The sequence below is a fragment of the Furipterus horrens genome, unplaced genomic scaffold, assembly GCF_987537825.1.
Source record: "Furipterus horrens unplaced genomic scaffold, mFurHor1.1.pri manual_scaffold_3, whole genome shotgun sequence".
Classification (NCBI taxonomy): domain Eukaryota; kingdom Metazoa; phylum Chordata; class Mammalia; order Chiroptera; family Furipteridae; genus Furipterus; species Furipterus horrens.
Window position 1 is genome coordinate 3,161,115 of NW_028327173.1, and position 27,060 is coordinate 3,188,174.

Below are 27,060 nucleotides of genomic sequence, written 5' to 3' on the forward strand. Positions count from 1 at the left end.
ATGGCCCTAGAGCAGGCGCTGCAGGCGGCGCGGCAGGGCGACCTGGCGGTGCTGGAGTCCATGCACGCTGCCGGCCAGCTGGGGCCCGCGCTGCGTGACCCTCTGGGCGCGCGGCCGGTGCACCACGCGGCCCGCTCAGGCAAACTGCACTGTCTGCGCTTCCTGGTGGAGGAGGCCGCCCTGCCTGCCGCGGCCCGCGCGCGGAACGGCGCCACCCCGGCCCACGACGCCGCTGCCACCGGTCACCTCGCCTGTCTGCAGTGGCTGCTCACGCAGGGCGGCTGCGGAGTGCAGGTGGGTTCCAGTCCCTCCCTGGTTGCTCAGAGGCTCCCTCCCCACCCCAGGACAGAGAGCGGACCTGGAGCCCCCCAGGCTCAAGAGTGGGTGGGGTTGGGTACCTCCCAACTGAACTTGCTTTGGAGCTTCTTCCAGAGGACGTGGGTGAGGTGGGTTCCTGGGTTTAGATTAGAATAAGTACCTGGACAGATGCTGGGTCAAGTCCTGGCCGCTGCCTAGCCAAGCACCCAGGTGATGGAGAACCAGGAGGGGGTGGGGCTCACCAGACTGGTATTGAGAGACCAGGAGTAGAGGGCACAGCACTGAGCCAGGGGGACTTGGAGAGTGTGCTGGGCCCTGAGGACCTGCATGGGAATCAGAAGCCCATGCCTGCCAGGATCAGGTCTGTGGGGGTTAGGCAGTCTTACAGCCCCGGGCATGGGTACATGATGGTGGGCCTGGTAAATGGGGGTCTCCCCAGGAGCTGAGCGACTCTTCTGGCCTCCCAGATCCAAGTGGCTTCTCCAGCGCAGCCCCAGTCTTCCTGCCATGCAATCCCACCTGGCGCCAGTGGCTCCCGGGCTGGCATAAGCGTGGCCCCTCCTGAGCTGGAGGGGAAGGTAGCTCAGGCCCTGAGGTGTAACCCTCCTGCTGGGATGGATTGCCCAACAGGTACTGAGCCTGGGGACTCGGCAGTGCTCCTGCCCTCCTGGCTTTGTTTGGGGGGCAAGAGACAGCAAACCCACCAGGAGAAAAGTAACCCAGGTACCACCAGGTAATGCTGGACCAAGCAACGGGGGACATCGGGGAGCTTCTTGAGTGAGGTGGCCAGGGAAGGCCCCTCTGAGGAGTGATCTCCAAAGGGAGTTCTGGCGGGAGAAGGAAGTGCAGGTGGTGATCAGACCGTTCCGAGCACAAGGAACAAGAAGTGCAAAGCTCTGGGGCATACACATTCCTCTCCTGGCGAGGGAGCCGCAAGAAAGTGAGTGTTTGGAGTGGGGTGAGAGTGGGAGAAGCCACCAGGGCCAGGTCCTAGAGGGTCTCCTTGGCTGGAGTTAGGAATCTGGAAGATATTCTGGTCATTGGGAAAAGCCAGTGGTGGGAGGAGCCAGACCACTTAGCAAGACCACTGGGTTCACTGGATGTGAAAGAGGCAGGAGTGCCTGAGCTGGTTGGTTGTACCCTAAAGATGGCCAGGCCCCTGTCCCCCATTTGCCCTCAGGATGGCAAAGCCCCCCTTCACCCTTCCTGGGAGATGGCCTGGCCCCTTATCTCCTGGATGGCCCTCTTATCAGAGTTCCTGGCACGTGGTCCACGCCCACTCTTTTGGGAGGCGGCATTCCTCCCTGCTCCCGGTGTCCAGCCTTGGCCGGAAGCCTCCCTGGCCTCTGCAGAAGACGTGGAAGAGCAGGTGGCCCTGTGCCCAGCTTATCAGGTCTCCCTCGCTCAAGCCCCAGCAGGCCTGGGCGTTGGGGCGGAAGCGTGTGTGGGGGGAGCATGACCTTGATCCTGGGCCTGCTCGGTCCAGAGAGATAAGCAGATTTAGGGTGTAGACCACGGCGCAGGAGGCCCCTGGGGCCTGTGGAGCTGTGGGAGCTTCAGGGACAGGCCAGAGCTATAGGCCTGGGGTCCTCTTCTTATTGCCACTCGCACCTAGAGCACGGAGCCAGCGGGACCCCTGGAGCTTCAGACCATCCAGTCCCCAAGGCCAGAGGAACGGAGGGCCTTCCTCAAGAGCTGGACTCAGGGCATGCTTCGCCATAGACCTGTCTGGGTCCCCTTTAGCCAGCCCCATTCCCGGGCTCAGGGGACAGGCTGAACCAGGCTTCTGGTCCTGCCCGGGGCATTCCAGCACACAGAGGGGCCTGTGTCATCCTCAGCGGCCTGGGCTGTTGCCCCCCGGCGCCTGTGCTCCCTGCGTCCTTCTGGCTGACAGCCAGCCCCCCTGCCGCCTGCCCTCGCAGCCTTTGTGACTTACTGTCATGCCCTGGGCTCCGTTTCTTCCATCCCCTCTGCTCCCTTCACGGTTCCTACAGGAGCCTCAGGGGCTGTGCTCCCACTGCCTCGGCCACGCCTGTCCCCACAGTGCCCTCTCTGGGCAGAGGGCCCTCCCGTCCCTGATTCTAGTAGACTGTCTGCCTCACTTCTGCCTGGGCCCGGCTCCCCGTTCCCCTTCGTCGTCCCCTGTGCTTGGCGCTGGGAGCTCGGTCTGTTCTAGAGCCCATGCCCACACTCCCGACTGGCCAGCCAGCCTCTGAGTGCAGACTTCTGGCTCTCCCTGAGGGTCCTCCTCACCCAGGTCACGTGAGCAGCACCCACCAAGCCGCTCCCACAGCAGACACATGCACCTGGCTGTTCACAGTGACACGTTGGGCACCTCTGAGGTCAGACCGTTGTCCCACTCCCTCTGCGGGACCTGGGAAGGGTCTTGACTAAGCTCCTCCCAGGGGCTGCCTCTAGCCCACACCTACCACCATTGGCTGACCAAGGAGGCCCTGCTTACTGCCCCACAGGGCAAGAACACAGGGCAGGAAGGCAGCCTGTTCTCCGGGCTGGGAGCAGGGAGTCAGTTGGGGGGCAGGGCAGCTCTCTGGGTCGTTGGAGATGCACCCACCTGGAGATCCGTTCCCATGTGACAGCTGGGGAGGCATGGAGGGAGGGGGCAAGGTTTGGTTGCAGAAGGGGACCCCACAGTCCTGATGCCGACCTGGTGCAGCCCCAGCGGCCCACCCTTCCTGGCCCAGCAACCTGTTCGCTGTTCAGCCGTCCCCCAAGTGCCTGGGTGGCAGGCAAGGGTCCTGGCCGGGTGCTGGAGCCCCTGCTGGGACTAGCAGGTTGCCACGTCCTGAAAGCCTGCCTTGTGTGGGCATGTCACAGCCACGAGCTGCACTTCTCAGAAAGCCCACCGCGGATGGCTTGGCGATGCCACTTATGGATGGAAGTTCACGGACAGAGCTGCCCCCACGTCGGGTGGGACGCTGGAGGTGGCCTGAGCCAGAGGTGGGGGCAGGGCAGAACCTTAGGACTAACGGGCTCTCCTTCCACAGGACAAAGACAATTCTGGTGCCACAGTCCTGCACCTGGCTGCCCGCTTCGGCCACCCCGAGGTGGTGGACTGGCTACTGCGTCACGGCGGGGCAGACCCCTCTGCAGCCACTGAGGTGGGCGCCCTGCCTGTGCACTATGCTGCCGCCAAAGGAGACTTCCCCTCCCTGAAGCTTCTCGTCAGACACCACCCTGAGTAAGGACAGCCCTCGGGGGGGGGGGAGGCTTTGGAGGGGGAGCCGGGGCTTTGGGGGTGCTTGAAGTTTGCCATGCCCCTCCAGCGTTCCTGGGGAGTGGCTGCTCCTGGGGCTGGAGGGCCAAGCCAGAGACGGCTCCTACCCAGGCTGAGATTTCTCCCCTCCTGGCAGGCTGCCCATGGCCATTTGCCCCAGGGCCCTGAAAGCAGGTGGCCCCCAGCACGCAGCTGCCCCTGGGAGGCTGGGAGCCCAGGCCGAGGTCGCTTGCTCGCCACCAGGATGCTTACCAGCCTGCATTGGTGGGCTCCTTCTAGCTCTGGCCTGAGCTCATCTGCAAGGCCGTTCTAAGTGGGGGTGAAGCCATGAGAGCACCTCTCAGACCCCTAGTCAGGAGGGTGATGGAGGAGGAGCCGTGGCAAGTATCCAGAAGTAGGGGGGCATGACTGCCCACCCAGAGCCCCACCGCCCTCTAGCCCCACAGCCCCCTCGCCAGGCCCTCCACAGAGCAACTTATCATTTCCTGTGGCCCCGCAACTCATTCCCACTTCCAGGGCAGTGGGGGTCCCAAACCCCCAGGGGCCTCAGTGCCTCGGCTGGGCTGAGCAGTGGGCTGGGGGCTCGCCAGGGTGGGATGTGGAAGAAGGCGCTCAGTGCATAGCAGGGGAGCCCAGGGGTCCTTGGGGAGGAAGGGAGCCAGGTCTAGGGCAGCTGTGGGGAGACAGGAGTCCTGGGGGGAAGCTGCCCAGACACTCTCCAAGGGAGTGGGACACCAGTGAGCCCTGGGTCCTGACAGATGGGGGCTCTGACCAGTGACCTTTGTCAGTACAAGTGGGTACCTAGGACATAGTGGTGACAGGGACCCGGCCTAAGGGTAGCAGCCACCAGGTAAGAGGTTCTATCCATGGGTACCTGCAAGGCCACTGCCACCAGGGAGCAGGCAGGAGGCCAGCCTGGCCCTATGGCCTTGTGGCAGGGTGGCTGCAGCGACACCCTCTTGGGCCCAGGCCTATTGGCATGGGTGCAGAGCAGCCCTGAGACCCAGGCCAGGCTGCAGTCCTCTCACTAAGCAAAGGGTTCCCTGGCTTGTCACTAAGAGACCAGCAGGTGTGCCCCCAGACCATAGCATCCCTGCCAGGGGTCATGTGGTACCACTTTCGTATGAATTCTCTGCTTCCAAACAGTTCGGTTCAAGTCAAAGGCAGTAGGATTTAAAGATTTTATTTATTTATTTGTAAGGAGAGGGGGAGGGGGAGAAACATCACTGTGTGGTTGCCTCTCACACGATCCCACCTGGGGACCTGGCCCACAACCCAGGCACGTGCCCTGACTGGGAATTGAACTGGTGACCCTTTGGTTTGCAGGCCGGCGCTCAGTCCACTGAGCCACACCAGTCAGGGCTGCAGTAGGATGTGAGTAGGAGGCCCCAGAGCCCCTCCTCGCCTAGAAGCCTGGGGAGGCTCTGGCTGTACTGTGGAACATCCACTCAGGCTTGGGGCCTTGGGGACCCTGAGACCTCCCAGGCCCTGCCGGGTGCTGGCTGTGATTGGGCGAGCGCCGACTCTAGCCAGATGGCCTGGACTGATGAGCGGCCAGCCCCCAAGATGCCACCGTGAGCCTCAGGGAGATGGACAGGGGCTCAGGCTCTATTCCTGTACTAGCAGCGACGTGTGTCCCGGCTGATAAGGAGGCGCTTTTGTGCGGTTGCCAGACGAGGATCAGGCAGGAGGGGTGGCTGGGAACTGGGGGGGGGGGGGGGGGGGGGCAGGGATTGCCAGTAGGGGAGATATGGGCCAGTGCCCACCTAACTGACTACTTTGGGGGTAGAGATGCCTGCTTTCCGAGCCTGGGGACCCCGAGTCAGGGACCTGGGGAGGGGAGAGGCTGGGACTGCACTGGGTCGCCAGGCTCAGTCAGGGGACCCAGGCAGCCGGGCTCTCGTGAGCCTTCGGCCGCTGTGACGCCTGTGAATTATTCACAAGGGCTCAGCTCTCCCTGGCGGGTGGTGAGGGAGGAAAGGCTCCCAGCCCTACCAGTGGGAAACACGATCCCGCCCAGGGAGGCTGGGGGTGGCCTTGGGCCATGGCAATGATGAGCCACGTAGGAGTAGGAGGGCTGACGGCCTCAGGGGAGGGCCCAGATAATGCCAGGTTGCACTTTGGGGTGTCAGGGCATGAGATCCCAGGAACACTCTGCACCCACACACCCACTCACCCCTCTTCCAGTCTCTCCATTGGGCAAAGGCTCCCCGAGGCCAAGGAACTGCCATGGTGACCTTGGGGTCTGCTGCCATGGGGGACCCCTCCTCTGTACAAAGAGGCTCCCTAAGCTGGAGGCAGAGGCGCTGGCAGGAGCTGACTGGGCTGTTTCAGGCCCTGGGTTGGGAGGGGCATCCCTCCTGGCCAGGGGCATGAGTGAGGAGCAGGTAGCCCTCAGAGCTCCTGACCACCCTGCCAGAAGGATCCTGAGGCCCAGGCGCCACCTCATGCCCCCTCTGAAGCTGGAGGACAGCCCCAGGCTCCGCCAGGACCCCTGGCCTGAACTTCAAGGCTGGGGAGGATGGAGCTGCTACTCTGGGTGCTTCCTCCCCCGAGGCTCATGCTCTGCCAGTCCCAGCCAGCGGGAGAGCCGGTCTGCCCAAAGACTGGTATCCACTCCTGCTCCCTGCCAGTGTCTTTTTAGCCCAAGGCCCCCCCTGCCCCAGGACAGACCAGAAAGGGCCCCGGCCAGGAGTCAGGATGAAGGCAGAACAGCTCCTATGTTCTGAGCATCTCCCAGGAGCCTGGCACCAAGCAGCGGTCCGACCTTGCGACTACCCCAGGCAGGCGCTCTGTAATTGGCCCATTTTACAGACTGACTCATTCAACTCACGCGCTAGGCGATATTCTCAGTGCCAGGGGCACATCGGTGAACCAAACAGATGTCCCTGCCTCGTGGAGCTGACAGATACAGAAAGGGCATCTCAGAGAGGCCCGCTGACCTGCTGAGGTCCCACCGCACCCCCTGTCTGGGTCTGTCTCCCATTCCCGTCAGGTCCTGACCCCCTCAGGGCCTTTCAGGTTTGCTGGGGACCCCTGTTTTTCTTCTTAGTGCAAAGCTTCATGGAGCCTGGCTGCTTCCATAGCCCAGCTGGAGGGGTTCAGGCAGCCCCCCACCTTGAGCAGGAAGCTGAGTAGTCACCCCTTAGGGCAGCTCCCCTAGAAGGCTGGAGGCTCTGCCCGCGGACTCTGCCCCTCCCTGCTGAGCATCTGCTTCCGCCACAGGCAGGGGGGGCTCAGTCAGCCTCAGGGACCAGCCCCCAGGTCTGCCCTGGGAGTTTGCTGAGGTCACGTGGGCAGCAGGGCCTGGGGCAGAGCCTGAGCCGGCACTTCCTCACTGGGGCCCCTGACCCAGGCGGAGGCTCTGAGAAAGGAGGGACCTGGTGGAGTCAGGAGATGCTCCTCTCAGTGGGGGTGGCCTTGACCTCCACCAGCAATTCCTGGCCCAAGCCTGCCCGGTCACGGGGGCCCCGACGGCTCTGCCTGCCCTGGCCCTGGCTGTCTTCCCATCCAGCTCAGCCCGCCTTTGTGGATGGCCGCAGTCGCCCTGTCACTGACCGGGAAGCCACTTCCTTACAGTGGTCCAGAGCCCCCCTCACTCCGGCCTGCCTCGCTCACCTCCAGCTGCTCCCCCATCACCGACTCCACCCCAGCAGGCCTGCGCCCTCCAGCCCTCACCCTGGCTGTTCCCTTCGCTCGGAACTCTTCCCCACAGAACCCCTCCCTCTTCCAAGTTCAAGTTCATGCTCCACTCCCCTCTCTGTACAGCCTGCCCTGAGCTCTTTCAGATTGCAACATGCCCCACAGCACACTCCCGGGCTTCCTGCCTGCTTTTCCCCGGCACCCTTACAGTACCTGGCATTACATTCCGTGCACGCGTGTGCATCTCTGCCGTCTGTCTCCTGGCCAGTGAGGGCAAACCTCGGCATCCCCATCCTACACGCCCAGCGCCTGACACTGGTTCATTTTTGTTGAATGAATGAGGAGTCTGGAATCCCAGATTCTGTCCTGCCCTGCCTGTAGCTCACTGCACGTGACCTCAGACAGAAGTCCCTCCTGGGCCTCCCTGGGCCCATCTGGCAGATAGAGCTGACCTTCGTTAGCAGCTGAGGCCACATGTGAGGAGGTGGCCTGAATTCCTGACCTGGCTACCCATCCCCCTCCCACAGTTATTCATTCAACAAACAGCAACTGAGCACAGGCTGAGCGCCCAGCCCCATCAGTGCCAGAGGGGAGGCGAGCCCTGATGGCCTCCCGGTGCTGACTTGCAGGGGACCAACAAGGAGACAGATCAGGGACATGTGCCACATTCAGAGAAGTTCCAGCTTGTTGGCTCGTGTGTGGCGCGTTGCGGTCCGGCAGCCTCCGTGGGGTGGAGCTGTGAGAGGCCCGCCTCCACTGCCTTCCTGCTCTGTGTGCCCTGGCATGTGGCTGGGCAGCCCCGTGATGTGTCCCTGGGATGAATGAGACAAGTGCACTGAACGATTCAAGAGGGGCAGGTACTGTGACATGAAGTGGGGTCATTTGGCAGGAAGTGACGGGAACGCTCTTTAGATGAGGGGCCCAGGGAAGCCTGTCTGAGGAGCGAGCAGGGCTGAGACATGAACAAGAAGAGGGGCCCGTGTGCAAAGAGCTAGCGCGGTGGCGTGATGGCAAGCGCTAGCAGTGGCGAGGCCTGGGTGGCTCACGCTTGGCGTCCTCAGGGACCCCCAGGAAGCCTGAAGCCTGGCGGAATTGCAGGGAAGTGTAGGCTTCATGAGATGCTCCAGGCTTGCTGAGGAATTGGGTATAAAACTGATGTTCTAGAACCTTCCTCAATCAGGCTACACGTCTTCCCTAACGTGGGATCTTTTCAAATAAGCCCGGAGGTGTGATTGGAGGACGAGAGAGGGAGACCCCCAAAGTCTGCGCGGCTTTCTATCTGGAGCAGCCTTACCCCACAACGGGGGTCTCACCGTTTCCACCCTGCCCTTGGGGGCAGGAGTGACGAGCCTGGGGGGCCCGCTGAAAACGCTGTTGGACTGGGGCGGGTTCCGTGGGCAGATCATTCCTTGTTCCTTGTGGCAACAGTGACAATAAGCTGGCACCAATCTGGGGCAGAGATTTCCAACAGACGCCCCCAAGCACTCCGCGCTTCGTTCCTACTGTCAGAGGGTGACTTGCTTAATGGTTACAGTTTGTCCACATCACCCTTTTTTCCCAAGAGGAAGAAAAAAAATCATGATATCTGTGGTCATTACTAGGGAACATCAGACGTGTAAGGGGGTCGCAGGGACGGCGAGGTGAAGGCAGAGTTTGAGGGAGAAACGGAGCGGGCGACTCTAGGCCCGGGAAGTTCAAGAGGCCTGGTCAGTGCATAGCTGGGCTTGGGGGCAGAGGTCAGGGAGGTGCAGACTCCAGGTCCAAGCAGGGGAGATCTGGGCGTCGGGTCCAGGTGGCCTTTGACCCCAGGAAGTAGAGGACCTCACCAAGGGGAGAGTGCACTCAGAAAGGAGGCCCTGGGGCACCCCGACGTTTGGAGGTCAGTCTGGCAGGAGCCAACGCCCAGCACAGGAGGGTGAGTCCTGTGCAGGGAGCCAGGAGGAGCAGGTGTTTGGGAGCGGGGGAGGGGCCCCTGTTAGAGTGGCCCAGTCGGATGAGGATGGGCAAACCGCCAGCCAGGGCTGGCAGCGTGGGCCAGGGGGCGGGTGAGGGGGACGGCAGGCGAGGGTGTGACAGCGGCACCCTTTCCTCAGAGGACACGTGCCGCTTTGCAAAGCTTCCCCTTCCGTTCTGCCACAAGAGGTATGGAGGGGCCAAACAAGCATTGCACCCACTGCCACATGGGGCAACTGAGGCTAAGGAGGGTGAAGAGCTCCCAGGGGACTGTGCAGTGAGCTGCAGAGTCGGGGGGCAGGGTGAGCAGAGGCTGGGGCAGGGGGCAGGGGCTGGGAGCAGAATGCTTTCCCCCTTGGCAGTCACTGTGCTGGATCGAGGTGGGGACCAGAGGGTTCCTGAGCCCCTGCCCCCTCCTCCTCTAGGCAATGACTCCCACTTGGTGAGTCTGGGACGCCCCAAGCCAGCAGCGCCCCCCCATACACACAGAGGCACAGGGAGAAGGGACCCTAAAAGAGAGCATGGTGCCAGGCACGTGCTGAGGGCTCTCTGGGTACAGGTCAGGGTGGAATGTTGCCTCCGCCCCACGGACAGCTCAGAGAAGCCAAAGACACAAGAGGCAAGACCTTGGCGCGGCTGGAGGGGCTCAGCCAGGTCCTTTGCACACCCAGGTCCTTCTGTGCCTCTCTCTGAGTGATCTCTCTCAGAGAGATCCCTGCGCCTCGGTCTCCCCATACGTAACAGGAAAACGATGCTAACACCTGCCCCTCACCATGCTTGGAGCACAGAAATCATTCAATAACTGGTACCTGCTGCCACTATCATCAATTACTATTATCATTATTACTACTATTATAAATCCATCTCTCCATCTAAATTCATGAATGTATTTCCTTCTGTTCATCCGTATTTTTATAACGCTAGGGCACCCATCCTCCCGGCCTCTAGGCTGTGGTAAAAGAGGGTAACAAGGGCCCCTGTGCCCACGCTGGCCCAGCAGCAGGTCTGCCCTGTGTCTCGGGGTCTCCCCAGGCTGGAGCCATGACTACAGAATGGGGTTCGTGAGTACAGAGGCTGTGGGCACGACTGCCCCTCCTGCCTGGGTCCTGCTCTCTGCCAGCTTCTCAGACCTTCTCAGGCTGCCTGGGCGCCCCAGGGTCATGGACACCTGCCAAGTGGGGGGGGTGCTGGGAGGGAGGGCTCCCAGCAGATCTGGTGCCCTAACCTGGTTATGTTGCTTCAGGCATCCCCAGAGAGAGTCCAGTGGGCCCTGCCTGGTGGCCCGCTCCAGCCTTCGATCCCCAGGACCCCAGCCACTCACTGTGCCTTGGTTACGGGGTGAATAATTCAGGCCACTGTGTGTCGGTCATGAAATATTAAACGGGCTGTTACTGAGGCACCAGCATGTGGATGGGTGTGTGGGGGCGACGCTGGCACTGGGGCATGGAGGCCAGGGGCCCCTCGCCAACGTGTTCCTGAGGAGAGGCGTGTATGTGGGTCTCCCTCTGCCACGTGCCAGCCGGTGGAGACCACTCTAGCACTGACGCTGGTGGGGGAACAGGGCAGCTAGGCATGGTCCCTGCCCCTCCCCAAAGGTGGGCTCAACCTCATTCCCAGCCAATGGCAGCTCTGTGCCAGGTCAGGAAGAAGGAGAGAGCTGGGACTGCCTGCTTGGTGGGGGCTGCCAGGGGTCAAGGAAGCGGACAGAGGCCAGGGTTTTAGGGACAGGGAGAAGTCAGCTGGGAGGTTGGTGGGAGGGGATTGAGAGGAGGCGCCCCGTCATGTTGGGGGTGACAAGAGGGTGAGTGAGTGGGCAGATGGAGGAGCAGTGGGTGGGCTGGTGCCTGTGTTAAGGGACAGAGTCGCTGGCAATTGGATAAGGGAGCGGGGCGTGGATGGATGGGTGGAGCGTGTGATTGACGAAGTGAACGGATGGGTGGGTGACGTCGCAGGAAGCACTGCACTTCCTGGGGCGCAGAGGCAGATCCAGCGCAGTAGGACCCAGCCCCTACCCCGGGCTTAGAGTCATTGGGGAGGTTGCGGGGCAACTGCTGAGTCTGGGCCGAGATTGTGGCTCCACCTACTGCCCGACTCTGGTAACTGCGTGTTGGGCGGTGCATACCCCCTGTGAAGTCAGAAAAACCGAGTCAGCTTCCCTGTTCCCCAGGTGGGACCCTCCTGCGGGAGCTGGGGAACAGGGACAAGGGAAGTGACAGGTGCGAGCCGGGCCCCCGGGAAGCCCCAAGGAGTGAAGAACGCCCTCTCTTCACTCCCTGTGTGCCTACTGTGCGCCAGGCGCTGCATCGCACAAGCAGAAGCGCACTCACGTGCCACTTACCAGCTGTGTGACCTTAGGCAGGTCACGGCCTCTGAGCCTCAACTGCCCCTCTGCCAACGGGAATTTCGGTAGGACCTAAATTAGGGCACTCAGTGAGAACCCGCCTGCTCATAGCATAGCCTGGCGCACCGAAGTGCCCAGTGAAGGGTGGCCGTCTACACGGCTGCCGTTAACAACCACCACGAGGATATCCAACTGAATTTTCATTTCAGATGAACAGCAAGTCATGTTTTAGTGTAAGTATACCTCCTACAATATTTGGGGTATACTTATATTTTAGAAATGATTTGTTGTTTATCTGATATTCATACGTAAGTGGACGTTCTGTGTTTTATCTGGCAACGCTACCACTCTGTCCCCCTGGGAACCCCAAGTTCCGGGGGAGGCAGGTGCCAAAATCAGTCATGTTCACCCCGGCATGACAGGTGGTCCGTGGAGTGGGCCCAGGGCAGCGTGGGGCACAGATATAAGAAAGGCCTGCTCTGCCTGGGAGAACCAGGGCAGGCCTCATGGAGGAGGGGTTTGTACTGAGACTTAAAGAGGGAGAAGGGAAGGGCATTCTGGACAGGGCGGGCATGATCAAAGGCAGAGAGAGCAGAGAGCAGGTACGGGTCAGTGTGGCTGAAAAGGTAGGGGGAGGCCAGGTCACCATGTCCTTGTAGACCCTGGTAAAAAGGTGGACCGTTTACTAGGGCAGGGACAAGTTCAGTCAGATGTGCATTATAGAAATGAGGCTGCTGGGGGCAGGAGTCAAACCAGAGGGGCCCTCTGCGGGGGGCTGGCGCGGGCCCGAGTCCGGAAGGAATCGGGGACAGCGGGTCTCAGGGACTAAGCCCTCTCCGACCCGCCGTCCCAGCCCCCCTCCCCCAGAGCTCCCCTGAAGGGCGCGAGGGTCATAAGAAGGCTTTGGAGAGGCCAAGCGCTGAGAGCCTCAGTGGGGGCTTCCGTTTCGCAGGGGAGTGAATGCCCAAACCCAGAACGGTGCCACGCCCTTGTACCTGGCGTGCCAGGAGGGCCACCTGGAGCTGACGCAGTACCTGGTGCAGGAGTGCGGCGCGGACCCGCACCTGAGCGCCGAGGACGGCATGACCCCGCTGCACGCGGCGGCACAGATGGGCCACTGTCCGATCATCGCGTGGCTGGTGAGCTCGGAGTAAGGGAGGGGCGGAGCCCGGGAGGAGGCGGGGCCTGCACAGGACGGGGGCGTGGCCAGGAGGACCCGGTTCCCAGCCCCGCCCCTCCCGCCCAGGTGAGCTGCGCCGACGTGAGCCTGTCGGAGCAGGACAAGGACGGCGCCACGGCCATGCACTTCGCGGCGAGCCGTGGCCACGCCAAAGTGCTCAGCTGGCTCCTGCTGCACGGCGGCGAGATCTCGGCCGACCAGTGGGGCGGGACCCCACTGCACGACGCCGCCGAGAACGGAGAGCTGGAGGTGAGGGCTAGGCCGGGGCGGGGCCGGGAGGGGCGGGCGCCCTCTTCCGGCGCCGGGCTCTCAGCCCCGCGCTGCCCAGGCTCGGGGGTCCGGGCTAGCGGCGGGGATCCTCACTGCGCGGCCCTGCAGTGCTGCCAGATCCTCGTAGTGAACGGCGCGGAGCTGGACGTCCGCGACCGCGATGGCTACACGGCCGCCGACCTCTCGGACTACTACGGCCACAGCCACTGCACCCGCTACCTGCGCACCGTGGAGAACCTGGTACGACCTGGGCGCTGCTCCCGGTTCTCTCCTCCCTGGCCCCACCCTCACCGTCCCCCGGAGGTAGGTTTGGTTACCCCTTCTACCACGGAGGAAGCTGAGGCGCAGCTACGTGATCACACAAAGAGGAAGGGCCCTAGGGCATTACCCCACCTGATTTCTGGGCCCAGACCCCTGGCCACTGAGGAGCTGGGGGTGGAGGCACAAAGGTCTTGACCAGGGTCATCCCGATGAACAGGAAGGCCGGGAGAAATCACAAGAGAGGTGCCCACGGGAACAGTCCAGTCCTTCAGCTGGCCACAGCCCACGGGTATAGTTCACTTAATTCCTGCCACCGCCCTGTGAGGTAGGTAGGGTTAAGTGTCCGCATTTCAGGGTAAACTGAGTCTCAGGGAGACCCAAGGGCGCACAGCTCTTAGATGGTGGCCTGGCCTGGAGCCACCTCTCCGGACCACGGCGCCATCCGTTCACTCATGGGGACTACTTCATAGCTAGAAACCTGTGTTATTCTTTTAAAATTATTTTATTACGGTTACACGGCTGTGAGGTAACCCACTGGGACTTGAGCTCAGCTGTGGGTGGCTTCAGGCCCAGGTTCTGTGTCAGCGGGTGCGATGCCTGCTTTGGGACAGGGGGAGGGAAGAGGGTCAGCCTCACAGAAGGACACTGACCAGCTCCAAGGGGCTGCAGGAGGAGGCCTGCAGAAGAGAAGGTGGGGGGCCCCTTGCCCCGAGTGCTGTCTGCCCTGTCAGTGAGCACATGGGGCCACTCTGGGTCTGGGGGCTCTAGAGGGCAGCAAGGCCCCAGGGAGGAATTTCCCCCAGAAAGGGCCACCCAGAGAGAGCAGTGGGTCATCATATAGGTGAGCGGGGTATGCAAGCAGGGGTGAACACCGGGAAGCGCCTTTCCGCCCCAGAGGTGAATTTCTCCGTCTGAGAGGGTTTGTGGTACTCGGCAGGGCCAAGGTGGCGCAGAGCCCCAGGTCCCCTCCCGAAGCAGCTGCTGGCAATAAGCAACCAGCACCGTTCCTTGAAATCTGACTCCGCATGTACCCTGCCTAGCTTTAGGGTGTAATCTCAGTTAATCTTCACAGTAAATTAATACTAATGGTGGACAGGGATGGCACTTCCTGGCCACCATGCCCTGGCACTTCACTAACTTTTAAAATCATTTTTACAGCCGAATGGGGGCAGGCAGTACTGTTATCCCATTTACAGATAAAGGAACTCAGCGACAGAAAAGATAACTTACTTGCCCAAGGTCAGGTCGCTAGCAAGTCGGGGAGGTAAAATTTGAAGTCAGCACCCCAGGCTGCAGAGTCCATGTCCCTGATCTCTGTTATCCATGGGCTCAGGCCTGGCAGCCCCAGTGCCCACGCCAAGGGCCAAGGGAAGGGCATCTTCAGCTGCCCCTCCCCTGGTCTCAGCTTCTATGGGTGCCCTTGGCTTCTGACAGCAGGGATGGCCCCCCCCCCAAAGAGTGTGAAGTGTAGAGGCCCTGGCCCCCTCGCCCAAGTGCCTGGTGGCAGCAGTGACAGATCCCAGCCACAGAGAATGCTGGCCCAGAAAAAGCCCACAGTCCCGCAGAGCCCCTAATTACAGGCCAATGAGCGTGGCCGCCGAGCCGTTACCTGGTGCCAGGCCTGCCTCCCACTCCCAGGGGACCTGTGACACTTCTCGGGCAGGGAGAAGCAGGCCCGAGCAGAAGCAGTGAGCAAGCAGGCTTGCCGGCAGCCGGGCCAGCATGGGCAACGTAAGCAGGGTCCCCCCCTCCAGCCATCCCCGTGCCAGGAGGGTCAGGCTTGTGGGCGGGCGCAGTGGCAGTGGTGGGGTTGGCTGCCTCGGAAGCCTCAGCTTCGATGCCCACCTAGCTCAGCTGGGCCACCCCAGGCCCCACTCTTTCCCCAGGGGCCCCGTTGGGAGACAGGGACGGGGCTGCTGTTGGGATTTGCCTAGTTGGGCCAGGAGAGACAGGGGTTGCTGGTCAGGTAATAAAGAATCAGTCTTCCTCCAAGTTGTGGGGGCCCTGCACCCCTCCCCTGCTCGCAGCTGCGACAAGCATTCTCACCAGCTGAAGGGCCTGAGCCCCCTCCCCAAAGGCTCACTGGAGCCCAGGCCCTCTGCCCTTCGATGAGCCAGAAGGCTGCTGCCACGAGGTTCTCCCCTGGGAGTCCAGTCCAGGGCCTCCTCTTCCCTTCATCTCTCACCCCCTGAGCAGGGAGGGACCAGGAGGAGGATTTTCCCAGGAGCCCACGGTCCTGCTGCTGGGGGGCTGGGCTTGAATCTTAGCCTAGGAAGAGCCTCAAAGACCCACTCATGATGGGGAAGGCAAGCCCAGAAAGGGCAGTGGCTTAGCAGAGGCCACACAGCGAGGGCACACCTGAGCAGGACCCTGGCCCAGAGCGGGCTGGCCTTCGGGGCCGGCTGCCCTCATGGCCGCCCCTCCTTCTGCTCAGAGTGTGGAGCACCGCGTGCTATCCAGGGATCCGTCTGCTGAGCTGGAGACCAAGCAGCCTGACTCGGGCATGTCCTCGCCCAACACCACCATGTCAGTGCAGCCACTGAACTTCGACCTCGGCTCGCCCACCAGCACCCTCTCCAACTATGACTCCTGCTCCTCCAGCCAGTCCAGTATCAAGGGCCGGCTCCGCCCGCGCGGTGAGTGGGCCAGTCGGGACGGGGGAGGAGGGAGAGCAGACTGGAGCCAGACATCTGGGCGCTGAGGGCCAGCCCTGGGCCCACTCTGCCCACAGCTGATGTTGGAGGCTGCTCAGGTCACCAGGGGAGGGCACTGGTTCTGATGAGAGGCAGGTGACAGTCATGCTTGTGTGGCCCCATCACAACATACATGTACATCCACGTGTACTCTCTCCCCGACAAAACCCACATGCACTCTGCACAGGTTATATTTTTACTCACATGTGCAATACTGTTTCCCAGACCTTACTCAAGAGTGCACACTTGTTTGTGTGTACACACAATGTACAGACACGAATGCACAGCTCACATACAGAACTGTACAGATATATGCACTCACCTACACTACACACAGGCATACACACACACCATGTCCACAGATCAATACATACCCATTCATAAATACAAAGAAGCACAGGTACTCATTCACAGACATACAAAATGCACAAACGCTCAAGCAGAAGCCAGACGCGTGCGCGCACACCCTGACCACACCCCTGAATGTAGGTGACTATCTGCTTGCCATGCCCACTTCATGCCACCAGGTGGTGGCCTGCAGAGATGGCAGGGTACCCTGAAAAGACTGGGTGTGGCCATCCATATTCCCACCACCTGCTCTGCCAGACCTGCCCTGAAAAGCAGCCCCTCCGCCCTCCAGGTGGCTCTGCCCTGAAGGCACACCCTGGTGCTTCCCCTCCACATTGGAGCCTGTGGTCTCTCCCCAGCAGGTGCAGGGCTGGGGGAGGGCAGGGCCAGGATGAGGGTGGGGCCGTGCTGGGCTGCACCCCTGAGTCTACCTCCCCCCTTGGCAGGTTGTTTATGGGCAGTAGAGGGTCTCCGTCCTGGGGGACGGCTTCTCTGCCGACTTGCAAACACAGCCTTCCCTTCCTCCCCAGAGCTTCCCAGCTCCAGAGCCGCAGACTTACAGAGCTACATGGACATGCTGAGGCCGGAGCTCAACCTGGCCCAGAGCAAGATGGACAGGCCCACAGCCCCACCGCCGCCACCCAGCTTCCCACCCCCACCCCCACCCCCAGGCACCCAGCTGCCCCCTCCCCCGCCGGGCTACCCAGCCCCCAAGCCCCCGGCAGGGCTACAAGCAGCTGACATCTACATGCAGACCAAGAGCAAACTCCGTCACGTGGAGACCCTGACCTTCAGGAAGGAGGTAGTGAGCCTACACCTGCCTTCCTGCCTCTCAGCACAGGACCTGGGCTGATGGGGGCAGTGGAGGCCAAGGACTGCCTGGCTAGGGTGGGAGTCTCTAGGCCAATGGCCTGATCAAGAGTACACATTCCTGGCCAGCCCCATGTGGGCTCAGGGCTGAGCCCTGGGGACAGGGAGGTGGGTAAGACAAAGTCACCGTCCTCTGGGGAGCAGAGGGGTGAGGAACATGCCTTTCAGGGGCTGGGTGGTCACCGCCTCTTGCACAGGGGGGCAGGGTAGCCACGGGGCCTGCAGAGAGATGTCCTCAGGGTGGCTGTGGGCGGGGAGGCAGGGAGGGCGCAGCAGCAGGACTCGGCAGTCCGTCAGGCTGAGGGTCAAGAGAAGGCTGGCCTGGGGTTTGGGGCGTGAGGTCCCATGGAGGTGGAAGGGCGAGGCTGAGCTGGGGGTCTTGGGGGAGAAGGGGAGGAGGCCAGTGTGGACAGTTGAGTGTAAGGTGCCCAGGCCCGCAGGGCCTCTGGGATCCTGGCTGAGGCTCTGGAGTGGGGGCGGGGGGCGGTGGCGGGGACGGGACAGAGGGCTGGTGTGGACAGCGCTGAGAGTCCTGGGCAGGGAGGCCCAGAGGGGGCCCTGGGGCACTGGCCAAGGGGACTGAACAAAGCTGGTATGAGGGAGGGGGGCAGCCTGAGCTCTCAGGTGGTGGAGTGTGGGGTGCAGACCCTGGAGGGTCTTGTGGGGACCCTGACCTTGTAGTTCTCTCTCAAGCCCAAGGCAAGCTACTCCAGGGCCAAGCTAGGTAATCAATTTGCACAGGTGACCCAGGTCACAAGGCCACTGGGCGGGGGAGGGGAGGGACACAGCCACACGGTGACTCTACCCGCCCCCTTTCACCCCACCTCAGACCGAGCCCTCAGTCGGTTCCCCTTTCATCTCCAGAAGGTGGGGGCCCAGGAGAGGCCTGCAGGGGCAGAGAGCTTTCCAGACGGGTTGTGGGCCCTGCCCAAAGCCACAGGACAGGTGGCCCACCTGTGCCCCCTCCGCCCCCCTGAGCCGGAGGGCCTGGGCTGCGGGTCGCTGTTCCCCTCCGGGGTGCGTGCGTGCCAGGCCGCAGGCTCCGGGCAGCTGTACAAAGGGCCCTTTGTGCGCCCGCAGCGCCCCCGGCCCCTGGCCTGGTTGCCTGACCGCCGCCAGGGCAGGGTCGCGGAGTGTGCCGCTCGGGGCTGCAGGGGGCGCCGAGGGGGCGGGCTGGCCCAGAAAACAAATCCTGCGGTGTCCCGTTTCCTGCAACGTGAGCCGGGTCAGGTGGGGCGTGGAGGGTCCGGGGCCAGGGCAGGGACAAGCGGGCTGGGAGGTGGGGCAGGGGACAGCCCCCGCCCGGTGACTCGGCCTTTGGCCTCACTGCCTCCTGTCCGCTCTGAGCAGCGCTTAACGGGGGGCAGCCGCAACGGGGCGGGCGCTTAGCCGTCACCCGAGCCGCCTTGCCGCCCCTGAAACCCGAGGCTTGGGCGAGGGTGTCGGTGTCGCTTACGCGGATGGCGATGGTTTCCAGATGCGGCAGGGGAAGGGCGGGGGCGTGACCCGGAACCCAGTGGGGCGAGACGGGGGAGGGGGTTCCCTGCCCGCGGTCAGGCCGTCGTTCCCGTCTCGGAGGATGGAGGGATGGAGCGGGCGAATGAAGGCCTGGGGGCTCAGCAGCCCCTAGCGCAGGGAGAGGGGCGCAGAGGGCAGGGTCACCGCTGGCCGGCCCGGCAGGCGCGCTCCCGCGGCCAGGTGTGCCGGAGCGGCGGCACCCCCCGCCCCACTGCCCAGGATTGGCGGGCCTGGGTGATGTCAGGCCGTCGGAGCCCCTAGGCGCTGGGAGGCGCGGGCGGCCACGGGCTGGGCTGTAACCTGAGAGGAAGGATCAGGTGGCTCAGGTGTCGGGTCCATGCCGCCCCCGCCGCCAGGTGCACAGCGGGGGCCACCGGCACAGGCACAGGTAGGAGCGGTCCCGGCCCCGGGCTGGGCAGCTGAGGGCCCTGGGCACGCAGGAGCCTCACAGGACACGGGCTCTCGAGACGGCTCCCTCGGGGCCGGGGTCCCAGCGACAGGGTGCGGCAGAGACTTGCGGACAGGCGGGACGGAGTGGCGGCCGAGGCTTTAGCGCTGGCCAAGCTGGGAGCTGCCCCTTCTCCGGCTCCCCCTGGCGTCTGGGCTGGGCCACCCCGCCCCTGGGCCCGCCCCTTCTAGCCTCGCTGGGGGCCTCTGCCCAGAACCCCTCCCTGTAGGGCCAGCCGAGCCCGCCCTGCCACCGAGGCCCCCATGACCCTCGCCCCATCCCCGCTCTGGGGACGGGAGCTGTCTGGGAGCACGGCCGGCGGCGCCCTTCGACGGCCGCTGGCCCCGAGCCACGGGGGTGGGGCGGCGCGGGAGGCATAAGGGACCAGGGCCTGAAGCCCACTCCCCGCGTTCTCTCCGCAGCTGAGCTCCCGCGACGGCTACCACGGGCTGCGGAGGCAGGACTCCGGCCGCAAGCCCCGCGCCTTCAGCAAGCAGCCCAGCACGGGGGACTACTACCGCCAGCTGGGCCGCTGTCCCCGGGAGCCGCTGGCCGCACGCCCGGGCATGGCGCACAGCGAGGAGGTGCGTGCCCGCCAGCCCGGACCCGCCGGCCGCTTCGGACCCGCCTGGGAGGCCCGCTTCTCACTCGCTGGCCCCTCCGCTCCCCCGCAGGCGGCGCTGCTCCCCGGGAATCACGTGCACAACGGCTGCGCCGCGGACCCCAGGGCGTCTAGGGAGCTGCCGCCGCCGCCGCCGCCGCCGCCGCCGCCCCTGCCCGAGGGCCTGAGCTCTCCGCCGCCCGCTCCGCCCCTGCCCTTCGAGGGCGCCGGCCCTGGCTGCGGGCAGCGTCGCTCCTCCTCTTCCACTGGCAGTGAGTAGGGGCGGGCTGAGTGGTGGGAGGTGGCTCTAGGCCTGAAGGGGTGGGGGGCACAGACAACGCCCCTTCCCCAGCTGGGACAGCCCAGCTCTCCCTCTTCTGTTCTTCCTGCGCTCCCCCACCCCCCAGGACTTGACTCTAAAGCAAGGCTCTGCCAGAGCAGCACTGGGCTGTGTGACCTGGGGCAAGTCCCCTTCCCTCTCTGGGCCTGCCTCCAATCCAGAGGAGAAGGCCTCCCAGGTCTGACGGGGGAGGGAGGGAGGGAGTGGGTGCTGGAGGCAGGGCTGCTGGCCACCCTGTCCCTGCCCCACAGCCATCCTGAGTCCCTCCTCGCCTCCTTCTCTGGTTCTTCCAAGCTGGCTGCTGCCCTGAGCCCTTCCCAGATGCATCAGGGACTCTTCCCAGCGAGCTCTCCCCCAGGCCAGCTAGGGTCTGGCTAAGGGGACAAGGCCAGGGACCCATCCTGCCTGCCCCCTCTGGGCAACTTTCCTGCGCATCCTTGTTTCAGAGCTAGCCTGGAGACCAAGATGCCTGAGCTTCTTTCTCTTCTGTAACATGGGGCAGTCTCCTGCACCCCTGGGCCCCTGGAAGGCCCAGGAAGTAGTCCCATCCCAGCCTGGCAGGGGGGTCCTCCCCCCTCCCCCCCGCCACTCAGTGCAGGGACCATGCTTCATGGCACCATCCAAAGCGTCATCTTCCTTACTGGGAGTGCAAGGGCACAGTAGGGTCCAGGGTGGGGCCAGCTTGTGTTCCCTAGGGATCCTAGGAAGCCCCCGCCTCTGCAGGCCGGAGCGCCTGGTAGCACATCTGCCACCAGCTGAGCCTCTAGAACGGCCCCCAGCTCTAGGGCCAGCCTCCTCCCTCCGCAGCCCGGGGTCAGGCTGCAGCTAGGACCAGAAGGAAAACACTCTGGGCTTCTCCAGACACCGCTTCTCAGCGGAGTCCGGACTGGGTGCCCTGTCCCCACCCAGTGCCAGGACTGAGGCCCTTGCTAGGGGGACAGGGCCATGACAGCCCTGTCTGGTCCTGGAGGCGCCAGGAAAGCTGGGAACGGAGCAGACCGCCCATGTGGAGCCCCAGAACAGCCGGAGGCAGGGTCAGAAACGCCCCTGCCCCTCCACCTGTCCTCCCAGGCCCTCTCACCGCCCCTGCTCCCCAGCTCGGCCCTCCCTCTCCTAACCCCACTGTCCCTTCTCTCCTCTCGGTCCCTAGAACTGAGAGTCCTGAGACACAGGACGAGTGAGTAGCTGCACGCACGCGGCTCCTGGCTTAGGCGCGAGGGTGGGGGGCACAGCACGCTCAGGAAAAGCAAGGCCTAGGGGCGAGGGACTTGAGGGGAGGTCAGGGTCAGGGGCGGGTGCCTGGCAAGGGGTCGTCCATGCCACAGTCCAGGCCTCTGCCCCGCGCCTACCCTCTTACCCCCCCCCCCCCCACATGTACGAATCGTTGGCCTGGCTGATGCTGCTGGCCCGATACCTTTCCTTTTTTCTCCTCGTGCTACTGGGTGCTGGGATCCCCAGCCCAGGGGACCTAGGAGCTGTGGGCCTGTTCCCCTCACCCAGCCCTGACCATCCATCCGTGTGTTCTAAAGACAACCCTCCCCAAATCCCAGTCACCTTTGCCGACCTAGTTGACAAATGCAAACTCCCCTGGGGACATTTGCATGTTACCTGCCTGGTCCTTCTTCCGGGGTGCCCCCACTCCATATCCTTAGTAAGGGCTCCACTTTCCTGGGTCCCTCCGCCCCGAGCTGAGCAGCGCTTTGCCATAAGTGTGCTCCTGGCTTGCAATAGTGTGCCCGCACGCGTGTCTGTCTGTCTGTGGGTTTGGAGAGGGGTGGGAGACTGGCTGGGTTGTGGTATCCAGGGATCCTAGTCTGTGTAGCCGCAGAGGCTCAGGCGACTCAGTCCAAGGGTCATCGGGCTTTGCTGATGCAGAGAGAGGGCCAGCAGGAGACTCCGCCCTGGCGGCCGAGCCAGGGAACGTGGGACAAAGGTCGGGGGCTAGACCCCGGTAGCGTTTTGGAGCTGGGCAGTCAGTGCACTGGGCGAAGGCATTCATTAGAGTCCCCAGGACCAGCCCGCGAGCTGTCATGAACTCCCAGGGGCCTCTAGGCAGGGGCCCCAGGCCCTGTGAGTGGGGCTGGGAGAATGGTGGGGTACATGACCTCTGCCTTCCAGCGAAGGACCCCACTCTGGGGTCCCCAAGAGCCAAGCCACTCGCCAGGCTTGGGATCTGGATTGCTGTCCTCTGGGACAAAGGGAAGGCTCTGAGCCCATCCTGACTTGGGGAGGGGGCAGCAGAGGGGCCAGCGGGGGCCGGTGGGGAGGCCGCCCCGACCCTTGCCAGCGCCTCCTCTCCTGCCTTTGCGCAGGCACCAAGTCTTTCAATATGATGACCCCGACGGGTGACAACTCGGAGCTGCTGGCTGAGATCAAGGCTGGCAAGAGTCTGAAGCCCACACCGCAGAGCAAGGGTCTGACCACGGTGTTCTCTGGCAGTGGACAGCCCGCCTCCCAGGTAGGCGGTCCGAAAGGCGCCCCTGCCCCGGCTCCCCAGGCCCTGCCCGCGCTCAGCCCCACTGCTTCTCTCGGTAGCCTGACTCGCCGCTGCTGCCAGCATCGCCCGCACCGTCTCGGGCCCGGAGCCCCACCCCACCGGCCGCGGGGCCCCAGCCACTGCTCAACGGCACCTTGGCGCCAGCGCCACCCTCCACTCCAGCGCCGGGCGTGCCGCTCGACGTGGAAGCTCTCATCCCCACGCACGATGAGCAGGGCCGGCCCATACCGGAGTGGAAGCGCCAGGTGATGGTCCGCAAGATGCAGCTGAAGATGCAAGAGGAGGAGGAGCAGAGGCGGAAGGTGGGCGTTGCGGCGCTTCCCAGAGGGCCTTGGGAGTCTGCACCTGGGCCCTTCGCCCCTGCCCTCATACCCTAACCTGCGAGAGCCCTTCCACCTCAGGCAACTCCCATTCCCTTTGGGGAAAAGCAGGGTTGGACCACCCCCCTCTCCTGGGACTCTTCCCAGCCTCCTCCACCTCCCCCGCTGCCCCAGCAGCCTGGGATCTTGTAAAAATGCTTGTTCGGATCTGGGGCTCTGGTGGGGCTGAGGTTCTGCAACAAGTCGCATGGTGAGGCTGACTGTGCTGGTCTGGGGACACACTCTGGTCATAGGCAGGCAGGCCTGGGCTCTTTCCCTGCATTGCCACTTCCTAGCTGCTGATACGGACTGTCATCCAGCCTCAGTTTCCTTATCGATCAGATGGGTTGATTATCACTGGCCGGCAGGCCGGTTTGTCATTGATCCATTCAACAAATGTTCCCTGGGCACTGTCAGTGTGCCACACTGTTGTAGCCTCTTGGGAATTCATGGACATACCAGGGTCTGCTCTTGAGGGGGCTGCAGGAGGAGGGCAGAGGGGTCAACCAACAGGCAAACACAGCACCTTAGCAGAGCGATGAATGCCCCCAGATAACAGCTGTGACAATGTGGGCAGCTCTGGGGTGGGCAGGCAGAGGACTGGGGCAGCCCACCGTCCTGGCTGGGCTAGGGGTGAAGGAGAAGGTGAGGTCTAAGGTAGACCTGGAAGGTGAGCAAGAGCTGAATGGAAGAGTCGGGCAAAGAGCAAGCAGGCAGCAGGCGGAGGTCTGGGCGCCAGTGGGCGTGGCTCAGTGACTGTACTCTGGAAGGAAGGGGTAGCTGGGGAGGTGTGTGTGGGGGGAGGGCAGGGGGCGGGTCACATCACCATGGCCTGGCCTCTAAGTCCATGGACTTTCTCCTGGAGCAGTGGCGAGCCTGGGGGGAAGGTTAGGCTGGGAAGTGGCATTATCGGATTTGAATGTGGGGATTGTGGCGGGTCAGGGTGCACTGGGAGGGCTGTGAGGAGGTGAGGGCAGCCCTCCCCCCGCCTCCCAGGCTGGAAAAGCCTGGCACGAGAGCTGCAGCCTAGAGGTGAAGAAGAGGAAGGGGAAGTGAGACCGCAGAAGACCCTGGCAGGCCTAGCTCTACAAACTGTATTATTATTCCAGTGGGGAGAGGGGGTGAAAAGAGGACTGGAAACCACAGCTTCAGCCTCCTTTAAGAGCCTGTCGTTCAGGACTAAAACACAGACGTCGTGGGTCGTGGGGGCTTGGGCCGCAGGGGAGCTTTATAAGGGGCCACAGTCTGGCGCCAGGAGACGCCTCGCTGGGATCTGGCCTCAAAATCGCAGACCCTGGATGAGGTGGGAGGGTCGCCGCGCGTCGCAGCTTCAATGCCTTTTGCATGTTCTTCGGTGGTGTAATGAGCAACCAAGCCAGGCATGGAGCCCCGCCTGCCCGCCCTGCCTCTGCAACGGCGCCCGAGACCGGCTGTGTCCCTGCCAGCGACCAAAGTGGACACTGCCCAGCGCCCGGAACGGCGGCCTGGGCTGAAGCCTCGTCCCAGCGTAATCGCCCGCCAGCCAGGCGCGGCGCGTCCCTGCAAACCCAGCCCCGCGGAGCCATTACACCACCCGGGACATGCAAAGGGCGCCCCGCGCGGCCGCCGCCGCGGGAGCCGGGCCAGAGGGAGACCCGCCTCCCTCCCCTCTCTTGTCTTCCCCGCCTTAGCTGACCTCTGCCAGCTCGTGCTGCTACCCCCGCGAGGGCTGGAGGTATTCCCGGGAGTACAACGGCATCCTCGGGCCCTTCGGAGAGCTCATGACCGAGGACGACGTCCTCCGCATCGAGCAGCAAATCGAGAACCTGCAGGTGCTGCACAAGGCGCAGAGGCTGGAGGCGCGCCTGAAGCAGCTGGAGCTGGAGCTGGAGCAGCTGCTCCCCATCTCGGCCGCTCTGTCGGCGCCGCGCTTCACCGTCGACCCGCGGCGCATCCACGGCCGCTACGCCAGCCTGCCCGCCTGGTGCAGCAAGATCTCCACGTTGCTCAAGAACATGGCCACGCTGCTGGGCGCCCTGGGCGGCCGGCCCACGCACCTGGCCGACCTGCTGGCCGCGGACACGGGCCTGCCGCTGCCGCCGCTGGCCGACGCGCCCTGGCGGCCGGGCCCGCTCTGCCTGGGCCGCTCGCACTCGCTCAGCTGGTGCCGCGAGGCCGTGGCGCGCGAGATCCTCGAGTGCGGCGTCTCGGTGCAGCGCCTCTGCGCCTCCTACGAGCGGCTCGCGCAGGGCTCCGCGCCCCCGCGCAGCCCTCGCCGCAAGTTCTCGCAGTCGCGCGGCGCCCCGGACCGAGTACCCGTTCTCGAGGAGGACTACGCGGCGGCCGGCCCCCGCGAGGCGCGCGTCGCCGCCCACAGCCCGCCGCCCGCGCCGGAGCCCCCCGGCTACCTGGACGCGTCCGCGGTGCCCGGCCACCCGGCGCCGCTGCCCGAGCCGGAGCCGCTCCCCGCCGAGCTGCGCGGCGCCCAGGACTACATCGACATGCGCAAGGAGCGCATCGTCTACCTCTTCCTGGAGCACTGGCGCAAGTGGGCCTTCCACGGCCACGGGCGCCGAGCCCAGGCACGCCTGCGCAGACTGCTGCCCCGCGTGCTGGCCGCCGGCGCCGGCGCCGGCGCCGAACCCGTGCCTGCGGCCCTGGAGGCCGCCGCCGCCCCGGCCCCGGCCCCGGCGGGTGACGGCCCGGACAGGCGGCTGCGGCGCCTTCTGAAGCAGCGGCAGGTAGTGGGCAAGCTGCTGGGCCACTGGCGGAGCCTGCTGCGGCGGGTGCCCGCGCGCCAGCCCTGCGGCCCGGGCTTGGCGCACGGCCTGTACTGGCCTGAGCACTTCCTGCCGCCCCTGGACGGCGGCGCGCCCCCGCGCTACGACAGCCTCACGCTGGACCTCTTCATGCTCGGCTACTTCCAGCTGCTCGAGATGGGCCTGAGCCGCGAGGAGCGCAAGTTCCGCCACCTGCTGTGCTACGAGATGTTCGACCGGCTGGGAAGCCACCCGTGGGAGCTCATTCGTCAGTTCCACCGCGTGGTGCTGGAGGAGGTGGAGGCCGGCCGGCGTGGCTGGAGTGACGGTTTCGAGGACCTCAAGGAACAGTTCTTCGGAGACAACCCGGAGGCTAAGTCCGCTTGGGAGGAAGAGGCTGAGAAGGAGCAGGAAGAGGCCGAGGAGCAGGAAGAGGCCGAGAAGGAGCAGGAAGAGGAGAAAGAAGAGAAGGAGGAGTGGGAGCCGGCCCAAGAAGCTCCATCGGTTCAGAGGGAGGACTGGCCGCAGGGCCATCCCGAGGCCCCGGCCCCGGCACCACAGCCCCCGCCCCCCGCCTGCCGCGCCTCCCCCAGCCGCGCCTCCCCCGACATCCTTGGACCCTTCTAGCTCTGAAGCCCCTGCTGAAGACCCCCTGGAGCTGTTGTCTGAGATGGGCGAGTTCAGCAACGAGGACATCTGCCGCTATATCGACCGCAGCTTCTCCTTCTGGAAGGAGAAGGAGGCAGAGCTTTATGACATCTGAGCAGCAGAATTCAGAATTTTCCTTCAAGCATCTTAACTCAGGCCTGGGTGCCTGTCTGATGCACTCCGGAGGCCAAAAGTGGTCAGGAAGAACCCTGGAAGGTGGCCTTGGAAAACCCGGAATGCCCAGGACCAGGCTGCCTTGGGACTTTGAGGTCCCATCATGGCCAGATGTGGGGAGTTGGCCCGGATAGGCCAGACATGGCAGACGGCAAACCAGGCGGAATCCCCTCTGGCCCCGAAGCCTTGGCTGGCTCTGTGTGGAGCCAGGTGGAAGCAGCAAGCCCTCTGAGTGAGGGACTGTGGGTCTGCCTTGGGGCTGTGTGGCTCTCTCTCTCTCTCTGGATCTTTCCTGGAGTTCACAGCTGCCTCTTTGGTTGAGGTCACGGGAGCCACGTGTGCAGTGTTCCGTGTGACGTGTTCTCTGTAAAATGCAAGTAATAAAGCTCTTTGCTCTAAGCTGCCTGTGTTGGATGCCCCCCACCACGGTTGTAGAGTGGCTGTCTACTCCGTTTGGGACAGGACAGGAATGGGCCGGAAGGTCCCGCCCAGTGGAACCAGGGCCCAGCCTGAGCCTCTCACAGCCGGCAGGCTCTGTGGGGGCCCAAGTATGGGTCTGTCCAAAGATTGTGGGTCACAAGCCTGGGGCCATCTGTCCACATGCCTCGGTGGGGAATCTTTCTCTG

General features: G+C 63.9%; 1 protein-coding gene across 1 annotated transcript; it reads left to right on the forward strand.

Moving 5' to 3' along the window:
• ESPN (espin) lies at positions 1-26,833 on the forward strand. The gene is given in 15 exon segments (XM_090271787.1): positions 1-294; positions 786-896; positions 3,324-3,517; positions 12,442-12,628; positions 12,736-12,918; positions 13,048-13,179; positions 15,635-15,836; positions 16,772-17,043; positions 19,500-19,661; positions 19,752-19,950; positions 21,169-21,195; positions 22,331-22,476; positions 22,554-22,817; positions 24,545-26,179; positions 26,181-26,833. Coding segments are annotated over 15 exon segments (4,203 nt in total). The 3' UTR covers positions 26,376-26,833.
• The last annotated feature ends 227 nt before the right edge of the window (positions 26,834-27,060 follow it).